The sequence below is a fragment of the Bacillus rossius genome, chromosome 8, assembly GCF_032445375.1.
Source record: "Bacillus rossius redtenbacheri isolate Brsri chromosome 8, Brsri_v3, whole genome shotgun sequence".
In the NCBI taxonomy this organism is placed as follows: Eukaryota; Metazoa; Arthropoda; class Insecta; order Phasmatodea; family Bacillidae; genus Bacillus; species Bacillus rossius.
The window spans coordinates 52,018,885-52,038,787 of record NC_086336.1 but is presented as its reverse complement, the minus strand read 5'-3'; the positions used below and the strand labels follow the sequence as shown (position 1 = coordinate 52,038,787).

Below are 19,903 nucleotides of genomic sequence, written 5' to 3'. Positions count from 1 at the left end.
TCAAAAAGAACTGTTAATCTTTTTATGCCAAACTTCTAATGAGATAAGTACAATTTCATTTTTCTCCATGCTCTCTGCAAAATTGGACATGTTACCAACTGTGACATCAACACTTTACAAGAATGTGTTTTAATTAATAACCTGACGTCGACCCAAGTGTTTCCCCAGCTCCTTCAGGCCGCTATGCCTCGTCAGCGCCCTCTCTTGCTTTAGTGGTGCAGCTCAGTGTAGTGCTTTGATCAGGGACGCACCCGCGAGTGCCCTGGACCCGTCACGGACAGCCACATATTTGTATCATGTTTGTATTCTATTTGTAATTCATTTGTATTTGTATTTATATTTTATGTATATAATGTTTTTTCAGTGCCTGTGGTAGTATGTAGATCCGCAGCCTGGTTCACCGCGAGCTCATGTTCTCCCGCGCTGGGCTGCTTCCCCTTCCCCTCCTCCATGGCCTGCGCGCAGCGGCGCGCAGGCGTGCGGAGTGTCAGTCGCCTGCTAGCTGCCACGCGGAGCAGACGTGCTCTTGCTATCCGCTTCGCTCGAAGTACACGTTATGTATGGCCCGAGTTTCGCGACTAGCTGAATAAGTCATGGAGCTGCATTCAGCAGTCTTACCAGATCGCTTGCTCACTATTTTTGTAATTCGGGAGTCCGGGTCGCTGCGATGGAGAACCGTTCGTCTCGCAACGTGTCGGCCAGGCTGTGATAGGGCTTCCGCAAATAAAACCCGCTCACGGAAACGGACAATACGTACTTTTCCTACTACCTTCACCAGTACATCCAATCTCCACGAGAAACCCTTCCCTGTCCTACTTATTCCGGCCCCGGCCTCGTAGGCCTGAACTCATCACTCTCCGGCTGGAGCTATGCGGGCAATTGAACGAGTTATCTGGGCATTCTTTGACAGGAACCAAGGGACATAGGGCCGAGGGACGTATAACCTATGTATGCTGCCATTAGCAAGACAATTAACTTCTAAAGTAGATTAATTGTTGACATACAATTCAGATTAATGGTTAAGTTTGAACTTACGGGAAGGACCGGCTTAGAAAAAATTCCCAAGGCTGACCTTAGTACCAGAGCATACCGATACATGGACAAGCACTGACAGAAATTGTGCATTGAAAAGAGTTTAAATGCTCATTTTAACGCAACCTACTAATTAAGGATCAGCAGCTTCGTAGAGAAAATAGGTACCTTTAATACAAATGAACTAATACCGAAGCATCAGACACCGCCATATCGGTTTTATTGTCTTTCCAACATTGTATAACTACAATATTTGGACAAAGTATTTGCTAGTGACTGTTCAATTGATTAGGGTTATGGTTATATATATATATATATATATATATATATATATATTATAGGTGTTTCTTCAGTGTATTACTTTATGTTCCATGTAAACGAATTACATGATCCCAGAGCAGTTACAAGGCAGTTGCAGGCTGCTACTCTTGTAAATAAAAAGGGGGGTTGTCTGTAGTAAGTTTACAGACGATAATTTTACGTGATAGTCATTAGAAAACATTGATGAAAAATTGCATACTTTTTAATTTTCAAATATTATTTACAGTTTTTACAAATTTAATTTAAATAATTGGTTTAAGTATAATCACAAACAATTAGTTAAAAAGCCTGCCTTAACCTGTTTGATATTATAGAAGATTTTCTCGCACGGTGGTTGGCCGGTTCTTGCACGCTCGGCTCAGGCGTAACGTGACAATTAGTCATGCTTTTTAGTGCGTGCAGCCGGTGTTCATCGATTTATAAGACGTTATCACGTCAAAAGGAATAATCCCATCCGCACTTGCACAGGGCATTGGGGCAATCTCCAGCTAACACAGGATACTGGATCACGTGACAAGTCTCATTACACATTTCACACTGCTTAGGTCACTTGTAACTATAGGCTACAGCCTCATGCCAAGGGCAGGCTGCATCTACATCATGGTTGTTTGAATGTTACTTTATGAATTATATTACTGTAGTAACATCAGGATGGGGGGGGGGGGGTGGAGTGGTGGAGGGGGGGGGGGGGAGGCTGACAGCCCAGAGTAACCTTACCTGGCCAACCTGTTATCACCTCTGCCATGTGGCAATGTTAAGCTTTGGGAATTAAGGTCCACTAAACTAGTTGGCACCCAAAATACAATAAATATCACCTCCCTCAAAGCGTGTATTGGTTTCAAGTTTTTAATTCAGTCTGGGTAATTTTATATTAAAATAACTTACAATTTAGTATATTTATAGTAATTTATAATAATGAAGTATTTCTCCTGGATATAATTTTGTACTATTCATAAAGCCTTAATAACGAAAACAAAATTTTTGAAAGTCAAACAAGTTTACAATGGCAAAGCATATCACTTTGTAGCATTGCAGACCCTTACCATTTTAACATAAACAATTTAATTGTTTTATTGGCCATTTTGCATTTTCTGTACTTTATTTCTCAAGAGTTCATTTTTGTGTGTTATTTTACGTAAACCTTTAAAGTCACTGTAAGTCATTATCTCTTATCTTGCTGGTTGGTTATTTTCAGGTGGTCATATTTGTTTGGCTAGTTTTGTTATCCTTTAACTGAAAGCATGGTGATCTAATGTGATCGTAAATTAAATCAGTGTTAAAAGGGAGAGTGAAACAGTGGTTCTCCACCTGGTGTGGGAACTCTAGGACAAATGAATCATCACAATTGGAAAGAGAGTAGGAAAAGTCCCTATATATATGTTTGCAAGAGTTAGTTCATTTCTTGTAACTTGTGTTTTGATTGGCTGATTGATTCTTAAGTTTGTATGTGATTGGTTGTGATGGACATGTAACCGCCTGTCTACTTCATGGAGGTAGTCAGGCTTACCATTAGTTCAATGAAAGGTCACAGTTGGACAATTGCTCGAAAAATATTATTGTAGAACTGAGATGCAAATATTGAAGCTGCCATCCGGGCGCTACCGATGTGTGAATTTTCGGTCACAAAGAAAAAAAAGCAGTAAAAGTCAATCGTTGTTCTAAACTTTGTTTTTGACATGAATCATTTAGAGCAATGTTTGCTCTTAAAGATGGTATGGTGTTAAATTCTGAAGTTATCAAATGGCATGGATAGCCTATACATCATGTTTTTTTAAATAATATTTGAACATTAACAGATGCAGCACGAGCCCTTAGTCAAACAATTTGACAGGCATAAATAAGTAGGTTATTTCTAAAGATATAAAACCATAAAAACATCAACCACTAATTGACACGAGAGAGTTTTATGAAGATAAAAGTGTATATTGCTCTCCAAGACACCCAAGAATTTCTTTACTAAGAGTTTATATTTCTGTCTGCAATTTGAAAGCAAAAACCCCCTTTTACAGGTATAGATTACACAAAATAGAGGCCATGATTGTAATCATACCATCACAGCATAAAACAAAACTAATAATTTTAAATTGGTTAACACAAAACATTCTAACTTTATTTTCCATTGCATTGATTTAAGCTGAAAATATCAGAGATTGTCACAAAAAAAATTAGAGTGCATTATTTAAGAACATCATACAATTCTTAGTTTTTATTATACTTTCATGAAGCCATAATCACAAAATCATAATGAATGAACAATTCAGAATCACTTCCATGTTTCAAGCTGGACAGCACACAAGATAATGATGATGTTAACTTCAGGAAAAACCATGTGGGCATCCATCTGAAACAAAAAACCAAACTTGTAATAATTTATTTAACTGACCATACTATACACAGTATTTGTAATAATAATAATAAATGGTTTTGGCTGACATTTATAAAATACTTTTTTTTAATGTTCCTAGTTTTTTAGTATGCACTTCAATAAAAATAATTACTTTACTTGTATTGTACATGAATAATTTATGGTACTTTTAAATACCTCTAAAACCAATCTGTAGTGACTACACAACTTAGTCATAAATTACACTTATTGAAATTATAGACACAAGAGAAAAAAATAAGTGTTTTGACCACCTACACCCAGGCTTAGCTGCTATTTCTCTCTCTTAAGCTAGACAAGCAAAGCCAAAAAGTTAAATTAAAAACCTATGGAACTCTGTGGGCCACGAAGCTTCATAATTTTTGCTAGTGCATATTTTTAATCTTAGAAAATTTTGTTCATGTAATAGCAAAATCAACATAAAACACCAAGATATGCAATGATACACAAATTATCAATAAAAGGTTAAATGATTAGTAATAATAATAAAAAATAGTACCTAAAACTAGCTACACGAGTAACAAAACTAAAGAAGCTTAACCTATTACGTGTGTACTGTCTAATTTCATCTCCCCATATTCATAAAGAATTCTTCAAGAGAAAATTGGTACGTAATTTTTAACACAGACAGCATAGATGCTTGTTTGTCGCACTGGCAAGATAACAACCTTGAACTTTCATTTATTGACCATCCCTTTTTAAACTGCAGATCAGATGCAGTAGATGATTGACCAATGTCATGGTTATCACTTATAGACATAATAAAATTGGCGTGAAGTTAAAATGTTAATGTAACAAAGAATCATCCAAGTTCTCAATTAGTTTCTTTAAAAATACTAAATGCCCTGCACATAAACATAACCTAAAATTTTAAGTACATTATGACAATCTACCATGTTATCTTTCACAAAGTTATTTTTCATAAGATTACAAAAAAATTTCATTATACTAGAAAATGTCTAATGAGAGATATGTTTGGTACCTTAAAGTGATCAATAAATTTTAGATGGACACACACAGCTAGATATGTAGTAACATTTTGGTTATGTAGACAGAAGTTGCGACACAGCCTCAATGAAAAAGTTATCAGTAACTCACACGTCACAACAGACAAATATTTATATCAAACTGTTTAAAAGGCTGAACTAAGTATATCTTGGCATTAAACTTCGCCACCACATCAGTGTGAGTGACATAAAAAATTGCAATCAATTAGCTATCCATTGTCCTCAAAATCATTTACTTACTTTTCAGCCATCAAAAACCTGGTAGATTAGACAGCTAAGTGCCTCTTGCAGAGCATGAGGCATGTTCCAATTTTCTGGTGCAAGTCATATGAGTTCATCTCATATTACTGCATGTACCTGTAACATGACAACAGTTTTAGCAGATTCACTAAAACCCACACAAAATATAACATTTCATTTTCTATATAGTTGCACTTATGTTCAAAACTTAGTTGCTGCTGGGCAGTGAAAAGTAAGCAGTTAGCAGCTAAAACCAGCTATGTTAAAGACCATTGGTTCCTAGTCTATCTCATACTTAGATTGGAGTACAGAGCAAATTGCACCCACTGTATCTACTGAAACATTTCATGGAAAATAAACTCGCACATGTATTGCTTAAAGTATGCTTCACTGTAATATAAATACAAGATTTTCAATAATTTTATCTGCGTAAATGTTTTTGAAAGCTATATCACAATTAAATTACTTAATGTTTTGATAATAAAATATTAAACCTTATTTTCTTAAAACACGCCATTAAAAATAAACTTTGCTCTGGCCGCTTGCTAAAAGTACAGCACGAATCTCTTGACGAGAAGCTGTACATGCCGTTTTTTTAAGTATTTAACAAACTGTCCAATGTTTTCACATGAAGACAAGACATTAAATGACCAAAACAAATAATAACAAGTGTTGAGTTGAAAGCTTTATTAAGCCTTTTTATATCACAAATAGATGAATTTAGTGGATCTTCTACTTTTATTGGACAATCTGCAGGATCTCCACACTCAACAACAATGGATAATCAAGAGTCTACTGTAAAAAAAAAGTTAATGACTACCTCCTAAGATTATATTAAAGACCTAACAATATCATTACCAATATTTTGTGAGTCCCTGCTTTTTCCACCCCATATTTTCTATGCGGCAGCCCAAGTCCAAGAAATTTCTAATCTAATTGGCATTATTTTGTTTACACCTATTTATAACACCTTTACACAAGAATGCATAAAATGTACTATTACACAATGTCAAGCCAAGAACAGCCGATAAACCTATTAATCACGGTTCTGAATTTAAAAAGAAATTTCACAAAGTGTAGTATTTTAGTTTTATAGGCGTTTTGTTCTCTTTCAAATGTTGCACTAAACTATTCATAGGTTCATACTAATCATAGTATCTACTAATTTTGTGCAGGGTAGGAATTAAATATTTTTGTAACCCCCTCCCCCAAAACTACACTTTTAGATATTTTTTCTTATCCAGAACCACAAAACACTGTCCTATCAACTATCCTTGGCTGAGCATTAAGTTATGGACATTTTGTATATGAAATAGTTAGTTTGTACAAAAGTAATGTTACTGTTAATTTTGTACATTTAATAAATTCTTAAATGCATACAGTATGCAACACTGTCTAATCATTTGCAAAAATAAAAAAATAAAATTTATACCATTAAATGCTTAGTAATGGGAAACATGGTAAATATCTTGTCGCTGGATCATGTACCCAAAACATTTGCAAAAATATTTTTATAAGTGTATTTTTACATGCAGTGAACTTGCATCAAAACCAATCCACATATCGATATTTAAACCAATCAATATCTAAAAGAAATAGAAAAATTTCAATCACATGGAAAACATATCACGACAAAATCAAAAACATAAAAAAATTACCCCCCCCCCCCCCCCCCCCCAAGGTCTTTCCCTTACATAACCATTTTCTCACTTTTCATTTAACTTTATGATGCACCTTAAATGTTGCACTTGAGTTTTGAACACTTATTAAATGTACAAAGTTACACCTACATAAATGTACCCACTGATATATGAAAGACAATGATCCACATGAAATAATATTACAAATCAAACTAAAGAAAGAACACACATCACATCTACACATTTCTTAAACTTAAAAGATTTCCAAAGTATATGCATTCCAGTGGAACACTCGGGTGGGCAAGAACGTGAGCGGTGGATCAGCAAGAAATACAGACCATCCTCCCAGACCCACAGCAAACAGCAGGTCCCAGGCGCACTTGCAGGCATCGCAGCAGCACAGGACGGATGGACGGACGGACGGACGGACCACAGAAAGAGACAGAACTGATGCAAAAGCCCGTCACCTTCAGAGCTGTCCACGTCTTCCACACGGCTCACAACGTGTACAAACCCATCGTCACCAGGGAAAAGCCATCAACATCTGAACCACAGGGCAGCAACAGTCCAGCGATGTCAATGCTTAAAACTAGCGAACACACATCTGAAACATGTCACACAAGGCAGAGAAATGTGACACCACAAGACACTGCCCCCTGTTAACCTCATGCGTGACCAACCTACTTATGCCGGCGAGCTTAAGCAGCGTAAAGGTTGAAGACGTTATCAACAGCGGTTTGGTCGACATCTTCAGGAGAGCAGCTGCCTTATCTAGGCACAGTCCACCTTGCTAGGCCACTGCTACCCTGAAGATGGCGACTGCAATATTGAGAGAAACATCGGGAATTACTTCTTCAACCATAGCGCCACTAAAACTAGCAAGCCTTGTCAAATTATAAAACGGCTACGAAAGTCTGCGAACTTTATCGAAAACCAGTATACACCATTACCAATACTTGCAAATGGTTTAAAATACTTTATTTGCTACAAACTAACCTGCAAAGTAGCCACCAAGGCATCTTCCATGTTGAGTCTTATCTTCAACAAATACCAATGGGAGTTGAAAACGGCTTATAAACACTTTCAACTAATGTCGTGGATTCATAACGAAAAAATTCCACACATTAGCAGAAAAACAATTGCTTCTAGGAATGAAAACCTAATCTGTGCCCCAAACTTTAAAACCTGCAGAAAATATATTCTGAAATACTGCCGCTCACTCATACATTGGAAACTAGTATCAACAACTTAAAAATGTTTAGTTTTTTTTTATAATTTACTAAGTGAGAAATAAACTGATGACAATGTAAAGTTACAGTGAGTGATAGTAATGGACAAAAAATCGAGAAGAAATCAAAACAGTGTGAAAAGTTAAAAATATTTAACAGCATATACTTAAAATGATGTATTGAATCCAGGCAGTCTTATCACAAAATTATGGTGATTACAGCAATAGACTGATGTTTTATTCATTTACTCTGAAACCATTATATAATTAACATTTTGAAGTAGGAAAAGTCAAATTAAAGATGAAATCTTAATCATTAGCTGCTTACCGCTGATCCACACAGTTTTAATACACTTTCCTTTCCTGTACCGTAGTTTCTGGAACCTAATACCGCAAAACATCATAAGACAAGTTCAGCCTTTGAGCAATAGACTGGAACATAAATGAGCAACTTTGCAAATGACGTTGGCACAGTGAAAAGTGTTTGGTACGGCAAGTTAAGGTCCACGGCCATACAGGATTATTGAACGTCAATGTAGTTCTAACAAGAATACCATGATAATTTAATATAGGGTGTGATGTTATTTGAAAACAATTTGTAATATACACCACATAAGGCCTGATTAAGACCTTTCACTGTACCACTAGACTTGGGCATGAAAGTAGCACAACCTGTGTATTTTAAGAATTTTACGAGGGAATTACGTGACTGAGGATCGCCTGCTTTGTATGCTTGTATACAAATTATTCTGCTGGCATAATCAATAACTGTTGAAGGTCACAGCAAACACACAGCGGAAAGATATAAAAAACTAACTGGTTTAATCTTGCTCACCCTCATAAGAATCTGGGGGTTGGTAGCCATGATGGATGGGGGCAGGTGCTTTCTCCCCAATCACAGCTTAACGAGTTAATGGCTCACTGGCACCACAGCCTGATAGAGCTATTTTAGAAGATGAATGTCAGTTACGAGCAGAAATGACAGCAAGTCAGGCACCTGGAATTTCAAGGATAATTTTTTCAACAAAAAAAAATTTATTTCAAGGACCTTGCTAATTCTTAATGAAAGAGGCCACACTGGTTGTAGTGTCGGTACCAACGGTAGACAGCTCAAGCTATGTCAGTTGCAGAATAAGCATCACTAGGTGTGTAAAAACTCTCTGTGACAGAGAAATACATATCTTCACATTATAAGACCTGTCACATTATAAGTAGCAGCTTTTAGCAAGGTCTTTTAACTTGCATTAAATTAGTCTTATACTGGAGAATACAACATAATTTATTTTTAACTATAAAAATTTGAATAAAAGCCTAAATATACAGGATGAGTCATAACTCAACACCAAGCTGCAAACATTTAATCAACCAATTAATTACGATTCGGAATAAAAAAAAATAAAAATGTATCAGTTTTGAGTTATAAGCATTTTTTTCAAAAGTTTAAAAATTCTCGAGGCTCAATTATTAGATACTGTGATTACAAACTATTTTATGCAATCATGAATAAATCTACTATAACAATTAAAAATAACATCAAACATGCTATAATTTTACCGTCATGTCCGCCATCTTGAAAATCCGTAATTTTTATGTTATAAAATCGGGAAAATTTTTAAAAATCATTAAAAAAAATTAATCAATTGGATTAAATAATAAAAATCTTTTAAAACACTGTTGCAATTTTCGTTACGGCCACCATCTTGAAAATCCGTAATTTCAATGCTAGAAATTTGGAAAAAAATCCCAAAATTCATCAAAAAATTCACTCATTAAGGAAATGACTGAATAAATAAATCCTTTGCACAACTTATTCTGCAAAAATCTTTAGTCAGGTCAATGACTATTTATGCTAGAAAAATATTTACTATGTTAACTGTGAAAGGTATTTTAAAATAATTACTGGCTCATTTCAGCCAACTCACTAATATAGCATAGTAAATTTTTTCACAGTACAATTAGTTAAAAGTTACACAATTATGCTGCGTAAGCCACTTAAATAATTTTTTCTCTGAAAAACTATAGCATGTTTGAATTTATTTTTGATTTATTTTTATCGATACTAGGGTTATTCATGATCACATAACAAAATTTTGTAGTCACAGTATCTAATGATTTGGGAACAATCGGGAAATTTAAACTTTTGAAAAAAAGTCTAGAACTAAAAAATTAAAACACACTTTTAATTTTTTAAATTCATAATCGTAATTAATTGGCCTATTAACTATTTTTGGCTGATGTTGAGACATGGGACATACTGTATACATAAATAAAACCCACAAAAACAACCACACAATGATCCAAATAACAGCTTGAGTGCTACTGAAGTAACAAACCCTGTCCAAATACATTCAAAGGAAGAAAATGAGGCGAGTTAAGCTTGAACAAAGAAAGAGACAACAGTTCATTTAGACAAGTAATCAGCATAAATCATACACAAAAAGAAATTGAAATGAAAGGAAAACAGCATTCACAGGGCCAAATACACAAGTATTACGAAGAACACAGAAAACATTATAAAAAAAACTCAGCCAAGCCAAAGATAAAGTAGGGCAAGTTGAAAATAATGATGTAGTGTGGAGTGTAAGTGCAGTGTAAAGTGTCCAAATTTAATTCAAATCTGTTGAGCCGCTTTTAAGTAAAAAATTATGTTCTGATTTTTTTCCCCACCCCCCAATTTATTAAAAAAAAACCCAAATAGATAGCGATCAAAAACTTGCAGGATCACCGTTTCTTATTAGTACCAACATACCCTGAAAATATGACTCATCCTCTGGGGCAGATTCACTATGCTTATCATCTTATATCCTTCCAACATCTTATTTCTTTCAAGTAAATGTGTGGCACTTTCACAGCTGCTATATCAAATCCTTTTCAAATCCAATTAATAATCAAATATCAACCATGTTTTGAAATGTCTTGAAACTTCCATTGGAATACATTTGGCAGCCATTATTTTAGAACAACAAAATGTGAACAATGAATTTATGTAACTTCTTAACAACTGGGTGTAAGAAACTCAATTTCAATACTGGCATGGCTTGCAGTGAGATGTTACCTTTGCAAAAACAATACTGCCTTCTTTACTTCTTTACAAGACTACTGCTGCAGTTATCAGTGTGAATATAATGTAGCCTACTGGAAGGTACAGTAATTCTAAAAAGAAAAAAAAATGTAATACTTTCAAAAATTAACATACTAATTTAAGGTTAACTTTGCTTCAAATATAGGAGGCAGGGGCGTAAAAGAAAAACATATTAAGTTGTAACACAGCAACGAATTGGTTTTAAACGATTTTAACACTACTTTCTAAGTAAATGGAAGAGGTGGATTTCTAATTTATACCCCACACTTTCTGTTATACCATACTGAAGACAAAGACCTTAAAGTTGAGGAAACACCTATGTTTAGTAGAAAAAGAAACCCTTTGGAATTAAGAGTTCAAAAGCATATCAAAAACCGTTGTTTAGATTCATCCAAAAATAATGCTTCATAATAAAACAAACTCTGAACAAGTCATAACCATAATTGTAACATAGGATACTAACATTCCTTATAAGAACACTGCATGTAAGTCTGCATAATTAACTGCACTTTAAAATGTTTTTGTATTGCAAATTTATGCAAGGTGAGGACATACTGCAAAGACATCTTCCAAAAAATTTTACAATTTAGGCAGTAAGTTCCCACAATTTAACCACTAACTAAAACAATTACACCAGGCTTGAGATTTGGGACAGGTCCACAATATGCAATACCAAGAAATCTTTGTTTTGAATTCCTCGAATTTCCTATTTTTAATGCAAGACTTCTATCCCACCTTCCCACCAGCATTTATAAACCACAGAAAAAAAAAGAAGACTACTTGCCTGGTGCCTTGTTACACCCTCAGTTGCTTCTCAACTTCCACGTACTGCCTAGGACCAAGACGACAACCGGAAGTGCATCAATTATACCTGTGCAGTGTCTCAAGGGCAACATCATTTGCCTGGAGCACATTTGCTACGTCTCGCTTACTTCTTACGGAGAAAAAAACACTCCGATGGCTGGTCATGTACTCTTGTTCACTCAGACCAAACTGCAGTGGTCCGAAGGATGAAAATGCTTCTCTCCAGAAGAAACCATCTTCGAAAAAGTTTCAAGTTCAACTCCACACGCTTGTAAACCATTACATCTGTTCGAATTATAAAATACAGCTGGTGACTCAATAATCCAAAACCTTTTCTCTGCTGATGATCGAACATACAATCCTACAGCCAGAGAATGTACAAAACTAAATGTGAACAGGTGAACTCGACATCACCAATACAGTGGCAGAAAGTGAAGAGTGTCTCAAAGTTGAAGCATCCAAGCAATGCCACTCCATGCTTAATTCCTGAACGAGCATCAACTGCTCAGCATTTTGATAACCAAACATCCAGTTCTCCAATTGGCCAGTGTTTGAACTAGAACATTCTGCTGAATAGTTGTCTGCACGTTTGCTAAGCTACTTAAAACCATAATTAAGGATTTGAACAATATTTTAAAAATAAAACAATGCTTAAGTTTATGATTACCATTTTAGTACAAGTGTCTGTAACAGTTAAGGCTATACAACGAATAATTATATTAAACACATTTAGAATTTAAGGTAGCATTGTATAGCTATAAATGGCACAATTATATTTTTGCAAGTCAAATTGTGCATTACACAATTTCTCTAGGAGTTCTACAATTGTATTTTTAGTCATCATTTAAAGAAAATAATTAAAAGTTTACATAATTATAAGGTATACTTCAAATGAGTTTTTACTTCGTAGATGATTTAGTGTGCATCACAGAACATTGCCACAAGACTAGACAACAGAAGCCGCCAGTGAGACAACTGACGTACAGATCTATAGACCGCCTCACTCTTAGATTGCACTAGAAGGATTTTTGGAACTCATATCATAATTTACAAAATTTTATACTATCACGCTTAAAAATTTGAAATAAATCACCACGTTTTAACTCTAATGTAGAAGAAACTGTTTACACACATTCATTTGTATGATATCATGCAATAATTGTTAAGTGAACTTAATAAAGAAATTAATAATAACACATAACTTTTAATCACTATTGATAATGACGATCAAAGCTTTAATTCATTTTTAGCACTTGTGTTTTTTTTAAAAAACTCAAAATACTTTCGACACAATCTCCCTCTTAGCCAGTCCCTCAGGTATACGAGTGCAACAGTCGTACAGTAGGATTCTCTTGTGTGTGGTGATACCAGCAATTTAAGTAGAGGCAACACTCGCGACAGGCTGAGAAGAAAACCAAAGATGGCATTTGCAAGGCAGCAACTGCAAGGTGGCATGTGTGATGTGGCAAGTAAGTATTAGTCAAGTTGTCAAGGGACAGTGGTGCGTAGAGATCGATGAACAAGAGACATGTGAAAATAGTAGGTTCGCATACTTTTGTGGACACACACTGGAATGCAATTTCGTATTAATTATTAGTGAATAAATAGACAAAACTAGATTAACTGGGTAAACCCTCTGGACTCTGTTTTCCCCACTCGTGACAATATTACAGTCCTGCAGACGTCCCAACACTGTGCTGATGCTGTTCTTATCAAATTGAAGAAACTCAAAAAATGCTGGTAAACTATATACATACACATATATTCGCTACAAATAGAAAGTGATAAAAACAGACCAAACCTACAAGGATATTTTAAGCCAAAGTCACATGTTTAAGGACCAACGAATCTTTCAATTAGTGTAAGAAATGGCAACCAAATGCAAAGTGCCGAACGTTCTATCAAAGAAACTACACAAGCTCAACGTTCAACTTACAGTTCTAAGCACCTTCCTTTTCCATGTCTAATGTTAACAGCAACAGCACAGGGAAAGAAAAACTATCTTTCAGAACAGGAGACACCTTCAACTATGTTGCCCATTGAGAAGCTCATTTGGACAAACGTCATGGCAGATTTTGGTGACCAGCATGCAGCAGAACCACATCAGAATCAACAAAACAAAAGCATATTTGTTAAGATTCCTTTATTTGACATCAAATCTTTAGCATCCGAGTCTACATTATAAAATACAATCTACAACAGTCATTGATCGGTCTGGAATCAAACACACTAGACAACCACGCACATAAAAAAGTTCTACTTGACAATCAAACCAAATCCAGCGGAGCGCACGTAGACACAGATGTTAATAACTGTAAAAAAAAAGGTGAAGCAACAGCTTTTCGGAAACAAGATGATTTTCTTCAACACGTCTGCTGAGCGAAGGAGGATGCAAGTGAATGATGAAAGTCAACTGCTCCTGCCAAGTACAAAATGATGGGGGGAAAAATTTTTTTTCTCCACTCAAGGTTGAACAGGACCCAAGACACAGAATCCCCTGCATTTCATAGCAAGCTATGTCAATTACCTAATAGAGACACACTTCAATGGTGCGGCCTTCAAAGCGGGAACGGTCCATCATATCTGAGAAATGTTCAGGAAAACAATATCTGCATTATTATAAAAATAAAATCTCTTTAAAAATAAGACACACTTTTAACATTGTGAGCAAATGAAAGGAAACAAATTACAGTGTATTTCGCATAATCATCACACATTTTATGTTAAAATCAAGTTTGATAAGAAGGGGTGCAACTTTTATGCAAGATATTTTGTTGAGGTAAAGTTATTCATAAAAACAAAACCTATTCGTGGAAATTATGTTTATTTAAAAAGGATACAAAAGCATGCCAAACAGTTTAAATTAATAAGTCATAAAACAAAAAAAAATCCTTCTAGTTTAAATCGAAAAACGAAGAGTTACCACCAGAAGGTTATGCTGGAACTAACCATAATTGTTGTAGTTTACACTAACCATGAAAGAGTGCGGGATATCAAATGTAGTTTACTCTGCACTAGACACAATGCGAGCGTTGCATGCAATCAGCGAGCTATCGTTATCCATATTTGACTAGATGGCACACACTTTTACGGGCATCAATACAACCAAACATGAATGATGCCAACTAGCGCTGGCTATGTTTTTAGAAGTGGTACACAGCGGCAACAAAGACAAACAGATGAAGGTTTGAAAACATCTTAAATATAAATTTACACATTGGACAACTTTGTATTTCTGTTAATTAAATAAATGGTAATATTCAAATGAATAATAGATTTAAACTTAAAAATATGTACATTGTTTTATAAGGGAAAAGAAGTTTATGGGCAATATCTTACATGAAAAAGAAAAATATCTTACTGATAAAATGGCTGGACCAAACCATTTGACTATATAGGATGGGAAATCTTACTGTATGAGTACATCTTAAACGGGTTTTACTGTAATTTCTGTATTTTTCCATTATAACTATCAAACTGCCTGATAGCAGCTTGAAAATCAACTGCTGTTTCACAGTGCTTTATTCTCTCATGTATACTACCTAAATAAAGTGTTTGGAATCTAATGGGGGAACCAAAATCATGCAACGTTTATGCGAGAATTTCCCCCCAAATTTTAACATCCAAAAATAACGGTGCAATGATTATATAATAAAACAAAGTAATGTCTGTATTAAACCAACAATTAAATGCAAACATATTTGCATGTATAATTTCCCAAAAAAAATTTGTTTGAAAAAAAAAAAAAAAAAAAAACCACAAAAATTACTTTGAATTTAGTTATATATTGTATTTTTTGTAGATATGTAAAAGGATACGCACAGCACGCTGTGCATCCCAATCATTTGTGAAGCGCACGAGTCCCATGTCTTTGCCATGGAGCTCTGTAAATTTGACTTCTCCGACTTCACGAAATTTGTCACGCAGCTTCTGCCATGTCACAGTTTGTCCAAGCTGCAAAAACAAACATCCACACTGTCTGTCTCGAATACGCTAGCAGGATCACTACAATGAGAAAGTACCACAAGTATTAAAAATGATGATGTATCATATTTTACTTCAGTTAGCGTCATTTGAGGATATTTAATTAGAGCTGGGCCGATGCCGATCCCCGATCATAATGATCGGCCGATTTTGTTAATTTTGCCGATCATAATGATCGGCAAAACGTAGCAGATTATTTGAGCCGGTCATTGGTCTCCTACTGCAAACTTATAACATTCAATAATTACCTATTCCTTACAACTTTCCATGTTTGTTTACGGTATTTTTCGGGAAGAAAATTCAATTATTCATCGAAAAATAATAGGATTTAATAATTTAAAACTAACCACACACAATTTTTAAAAAAAAAAAAACAATAAAGTAAACAAATAGCATAAGTTTTATAAACATTGAACAGTTACATACCTAAGTAATAATTTCCACGTATATTTACGGTACTTTCGGTAAAATAATTTTCCATTATACTACAGTAAAACCCCTTATTTGCACTTTTCAAGGAACCCCAAGGAAAAAGTGTAAATTGCGGGAAAGTGTAAATTGTGGGAAAGCACTTTTATTGGCAGTTAATGCTAAATTTTAGCTTAAAAAAATGTATCAGCATTTACTGGTGCTACAAGACAAACAATAGTTGTTTACAACACATTAAAGTACTAACAGGAATATTCAGTTCCTTGGCCAAAACCACTCGGGTACCCACATGCTTGTCAAACTTCTCAATAATTTTAATTTTATCTTCAATAGATAAAGTATTTCGTGGAACTTTATACCTATCCATCTTCAATCAAAATCTTGCCATAAATAATATTGTGAACGATAAAAAAACACGTGCTAACCAAAACGGACGTTGACTAATGTAAACAATGAAAGCCATCATAGATATGTACTGTACATAATGCAGCACTACTAAATATACGTACTGTGTATGAGCGCTTTCCGGTAGTATCGATAGCTCAGCGCTTCGGACTATGCTCTGCTACGAGAGTGCTCTATGACACCATAAATAAAACCGTTTGTGGTTCTGCTACGAAAGTTCTCTATGGCAGCAAAGATTAAAACGTTAGTAGAGGAGAGGCACCATAGAACTTGTCGATACATCAAAACGAAAGGTTACAGACAATAGGCGAACTACTTCAAACTTTTCACATCTATGACTAACGTGACGAGTATTTACATTTTTACCGTGTTTTGAAACGTACATTCCGGGTTTTTTGGTTACGTAGCGGTGTAATTTCAGGGAAAATGCAACACGAAAGTTAATGTACAGTAAAACGGACCTACATAAAATGACGTTATTTGCGGGAAAACGTAAATAACGAGGTTTTACTGTATTTGCAAAGTTATTTCTTATCATTTACGAACCGAAAACTATGTATTTGTTTACCATTTACGGTTAATGTTACCGCTATGGCGAATGGCGACTGTTGTTTAGGTTGGTTATGTGACGTCAGAGATTAGAGTGACGTGCGTTGCGTGACGGAATTCGTGCGGATTAATGGCGCTAGTAGTCTCGTGGTTAGTAAACAACTACCTCTTCGGGAATTCATCTATTTAGTTTTTTCTCGCTAAATATGGCCAATTGAAAGTTTTTTTTTTTTTGCGAAATTAATATTCTTATCCTGTTCAGCGGGAAATAGAGCTTATTTTTCTTTTGTTTAAAAACCTTTTGAAGAGTTTTGTTACCCATTTAGTGGTATTTCGTATTCACAAATTAGCTTACAATTAGGGATTACTGAAAGTTTGTTGACGGCACTGGAGGGAAGGAAGAGCAATAAAATTATCATCGCTGATGTCTACCGGCACACACGGATCACAGAATGAGGGAGTTGAGATTAGGTAAAGATTTGGTTTGACCTTATTACATTTTAACGCACTATTGTAATTGTAATTAGTATTGAAAATTTAAATTTGAAATTCTCTCCTTAAGTAATTCACACTTACATTAAAAAACTGTCAATTTTAAATCCTGCGATGTTGCTTGGATAGGCCACACACATTTCCAGTTTTTTTCAGGTTGTTTAAAATTTTGTTTATTACAAAATTATCAATTCAGAGGTACTTGAAAGGCTCTAATCGGCTCAGAAGATCGGCAGCAGATGATCGGCATCGGCATGATCGGCAAAATAAGTGATTGGCCCAGCTCTATATTTAATTTTGATAAATGACCAGTTTTAATACATTCTTCATGAGCAAACACACTACAATCAAACCTCAATTCCATGACTCCCATGTAACAAATATTTACTAGAAACTGTAAAAAAAAAATTAGGTGAAAAGATAACAAATTTGAAGGAAAAAGGTAGAAAAGTAACTGTAGTGTTGCAAGCACTGCTACTATCCAGAGTGCTTGTTAACTCATGGTAGCCAGGCAGCAGGTACACACCCAAACCACTTTGAGGCAGACATTCCTCCAGCAGCTGCCTGGGAAAAGAAGCAGCATCTGTAGTCCTGTCACTCCCTTTTTTGACCATAGTTTTGTAATCCTGAGCATAATTAATGAAAAAACTGAAATAATCAAGAGAACATTTATCCTTTAGTGTTATGTAATATTATATTACCGTATTTACTGGCATATAGGTCGCCATCACAGATAGGTCGCACCCATAATTTGAGGTCTTGAATTTGGTATTTAAGATTCCCCCCCATATAGATCGCACCGGTAATTCATTACACATGCACATTGCACCACAGTAAAAAAAATTAAAAAAAAAGGGCCGCAAATTGATGGAAATTTACCGTCAATAGCGCGCCCGCGCCGTGCGCGGAGAAAGGTCATTGTACTGGATCAGCTGCTGTTACGGCGCGCCGGCTGGCTCTTTGTTCACTGAGCTGCGCATGCGCAGTATAACTCACTCAACGCTCCGCCCAGACTCGTGACCTTCCATTAGCAGCCAGCCAATAGATGCGAGCTTAGCGGAAAAAAATATAAGCTCCACCTCCCGTGTACCAGTTTTGTGCAGTTCTAATACCAGTTTATTGGTATACGCACCAGTTTTCGCGCTGCAGTGACATGTTCAAGTTTACGTTCATCTTGATGTCTTGATACCAATAATTAATTAATTACAATCCCCAGAAATAAATTGTTAGTTTAAAAAATATGCGTCAACTGTACAATACTTCCGAAATTATAAAATACGTATAAAACAGTTACCAAGACTCCGCTCATTTTATCTTGTGAAGTTTGTCTCGTCTCAGTATTTCGACTAAGTTGTGACATAAATATAGTATCAGAACTTAACAATCAGCCACGTTTATACATTCGTGAGTTTACGTTTTTCCCTCGTGCATTCTAGATTGTCTCATGCTATAATTACTCGGACTTTTACAAGCCTAGGCTTAAATTATTACATGTTTAGAAATAAAAGCAACTTTTCATGTTATAAAGTATGTATATTTTGCGATTTAAAATGTTCATTGCCGACTATAAATTTTACGTTTTTCACGATGTTTTTATGCCTACTAGCTAATCTTATCTACTCTTAAAGTACCCATGGTATTTTCTGGTTGTTTATGGTTGTTACGTGACGTAAATAGCGGGATGGATTCCAATTTTGAGACGTAATTTGCGTGAAAGTATTGTATTGGACTAAATGGGAACTAAATGGGACCTGAAGAATATAGTGCAAATAACGGGAAAACGTAAATAACGGTAACGTAAATAAGGGGTTTCGCTGTATGTGTACATTGTAAATAAATTTGCCTATACCTATATAAACTTCTTTTTCGCATTTTAAAGCAAAATATTGCAAAAAAAATTCCTCAAGAATTTTTAACATTTTTTCTTCACATATAGGTCGCACTTCATTCCCCCCCATCAAATCTGGCAAAATTGCCGCGACCTATATGCGAGTAAATACGGTAAACTTAATGTGGTTATTTCACTAAACAAATATTCTTTAATCCTTTAAAGAAAATGTGTCAAATAATCTGACTCATTTACACTCTAGTATGTCTGTCTCTTACTCTTGTGGCAATGTTTAGTTACAAGCCCTTTTGTTTGGTGATGTATGTTAAAATTCCAGTTACCGTGATTTATCGCATAATCGTCGCACATTTTATACTAAAATCAAGTTTTAAAAGTAGGGGTGTGACGTTTATGCGAAAAAAATTTGTTTGTTAGGCAAAGTTATTCATAAAAACAAAACCCATTCATGGAAAGTACGT

The 19,903-nt window shown here is 35.2% G+C and overlaps 1 protein-coding gene across 2 annotated transcripts in view; it reads right to left on the bottom strand.

Moving 5' to 3' along the window:
* Positions 1–3,531: 3,531 nt before the first annotated feature.
* Positions 3,532–19,903, bottom strand: part of LOC134534925 (myelin expression factor 2-like) — a 47,683-nt gene continuing 31,311 nt past the window's right edge. Inside the window, exons 9-12 of one of the 2 annotated variants that reach the window (XR_010075556.1) lie at positions 15,556–15,691; positions 14,265–14,320; positions 4,984–5,100; positions 3,532–3,694 (exon numbers count right to left, since the gene is read on the bottom strand). Coding sequence is in view for 1 of the 2 variants with exons in the window: in XM_063373648.1 (XP_063229718.1) it covers positions 14,265–14,320; positions 15,556–15,691 (192 nt within the window). In the remaining variant the exon portion in view is untranslated. Of the gene's footprint in view, positions 3,695–4,983; positions 5,101–13,865; positions 14,157–14,264; positions 14,321–15,555; positions 15,692–19,903 lie in introns of those variants that run through there. The other variant, XM_063373648.1, reaches the window with a different exon arrangement.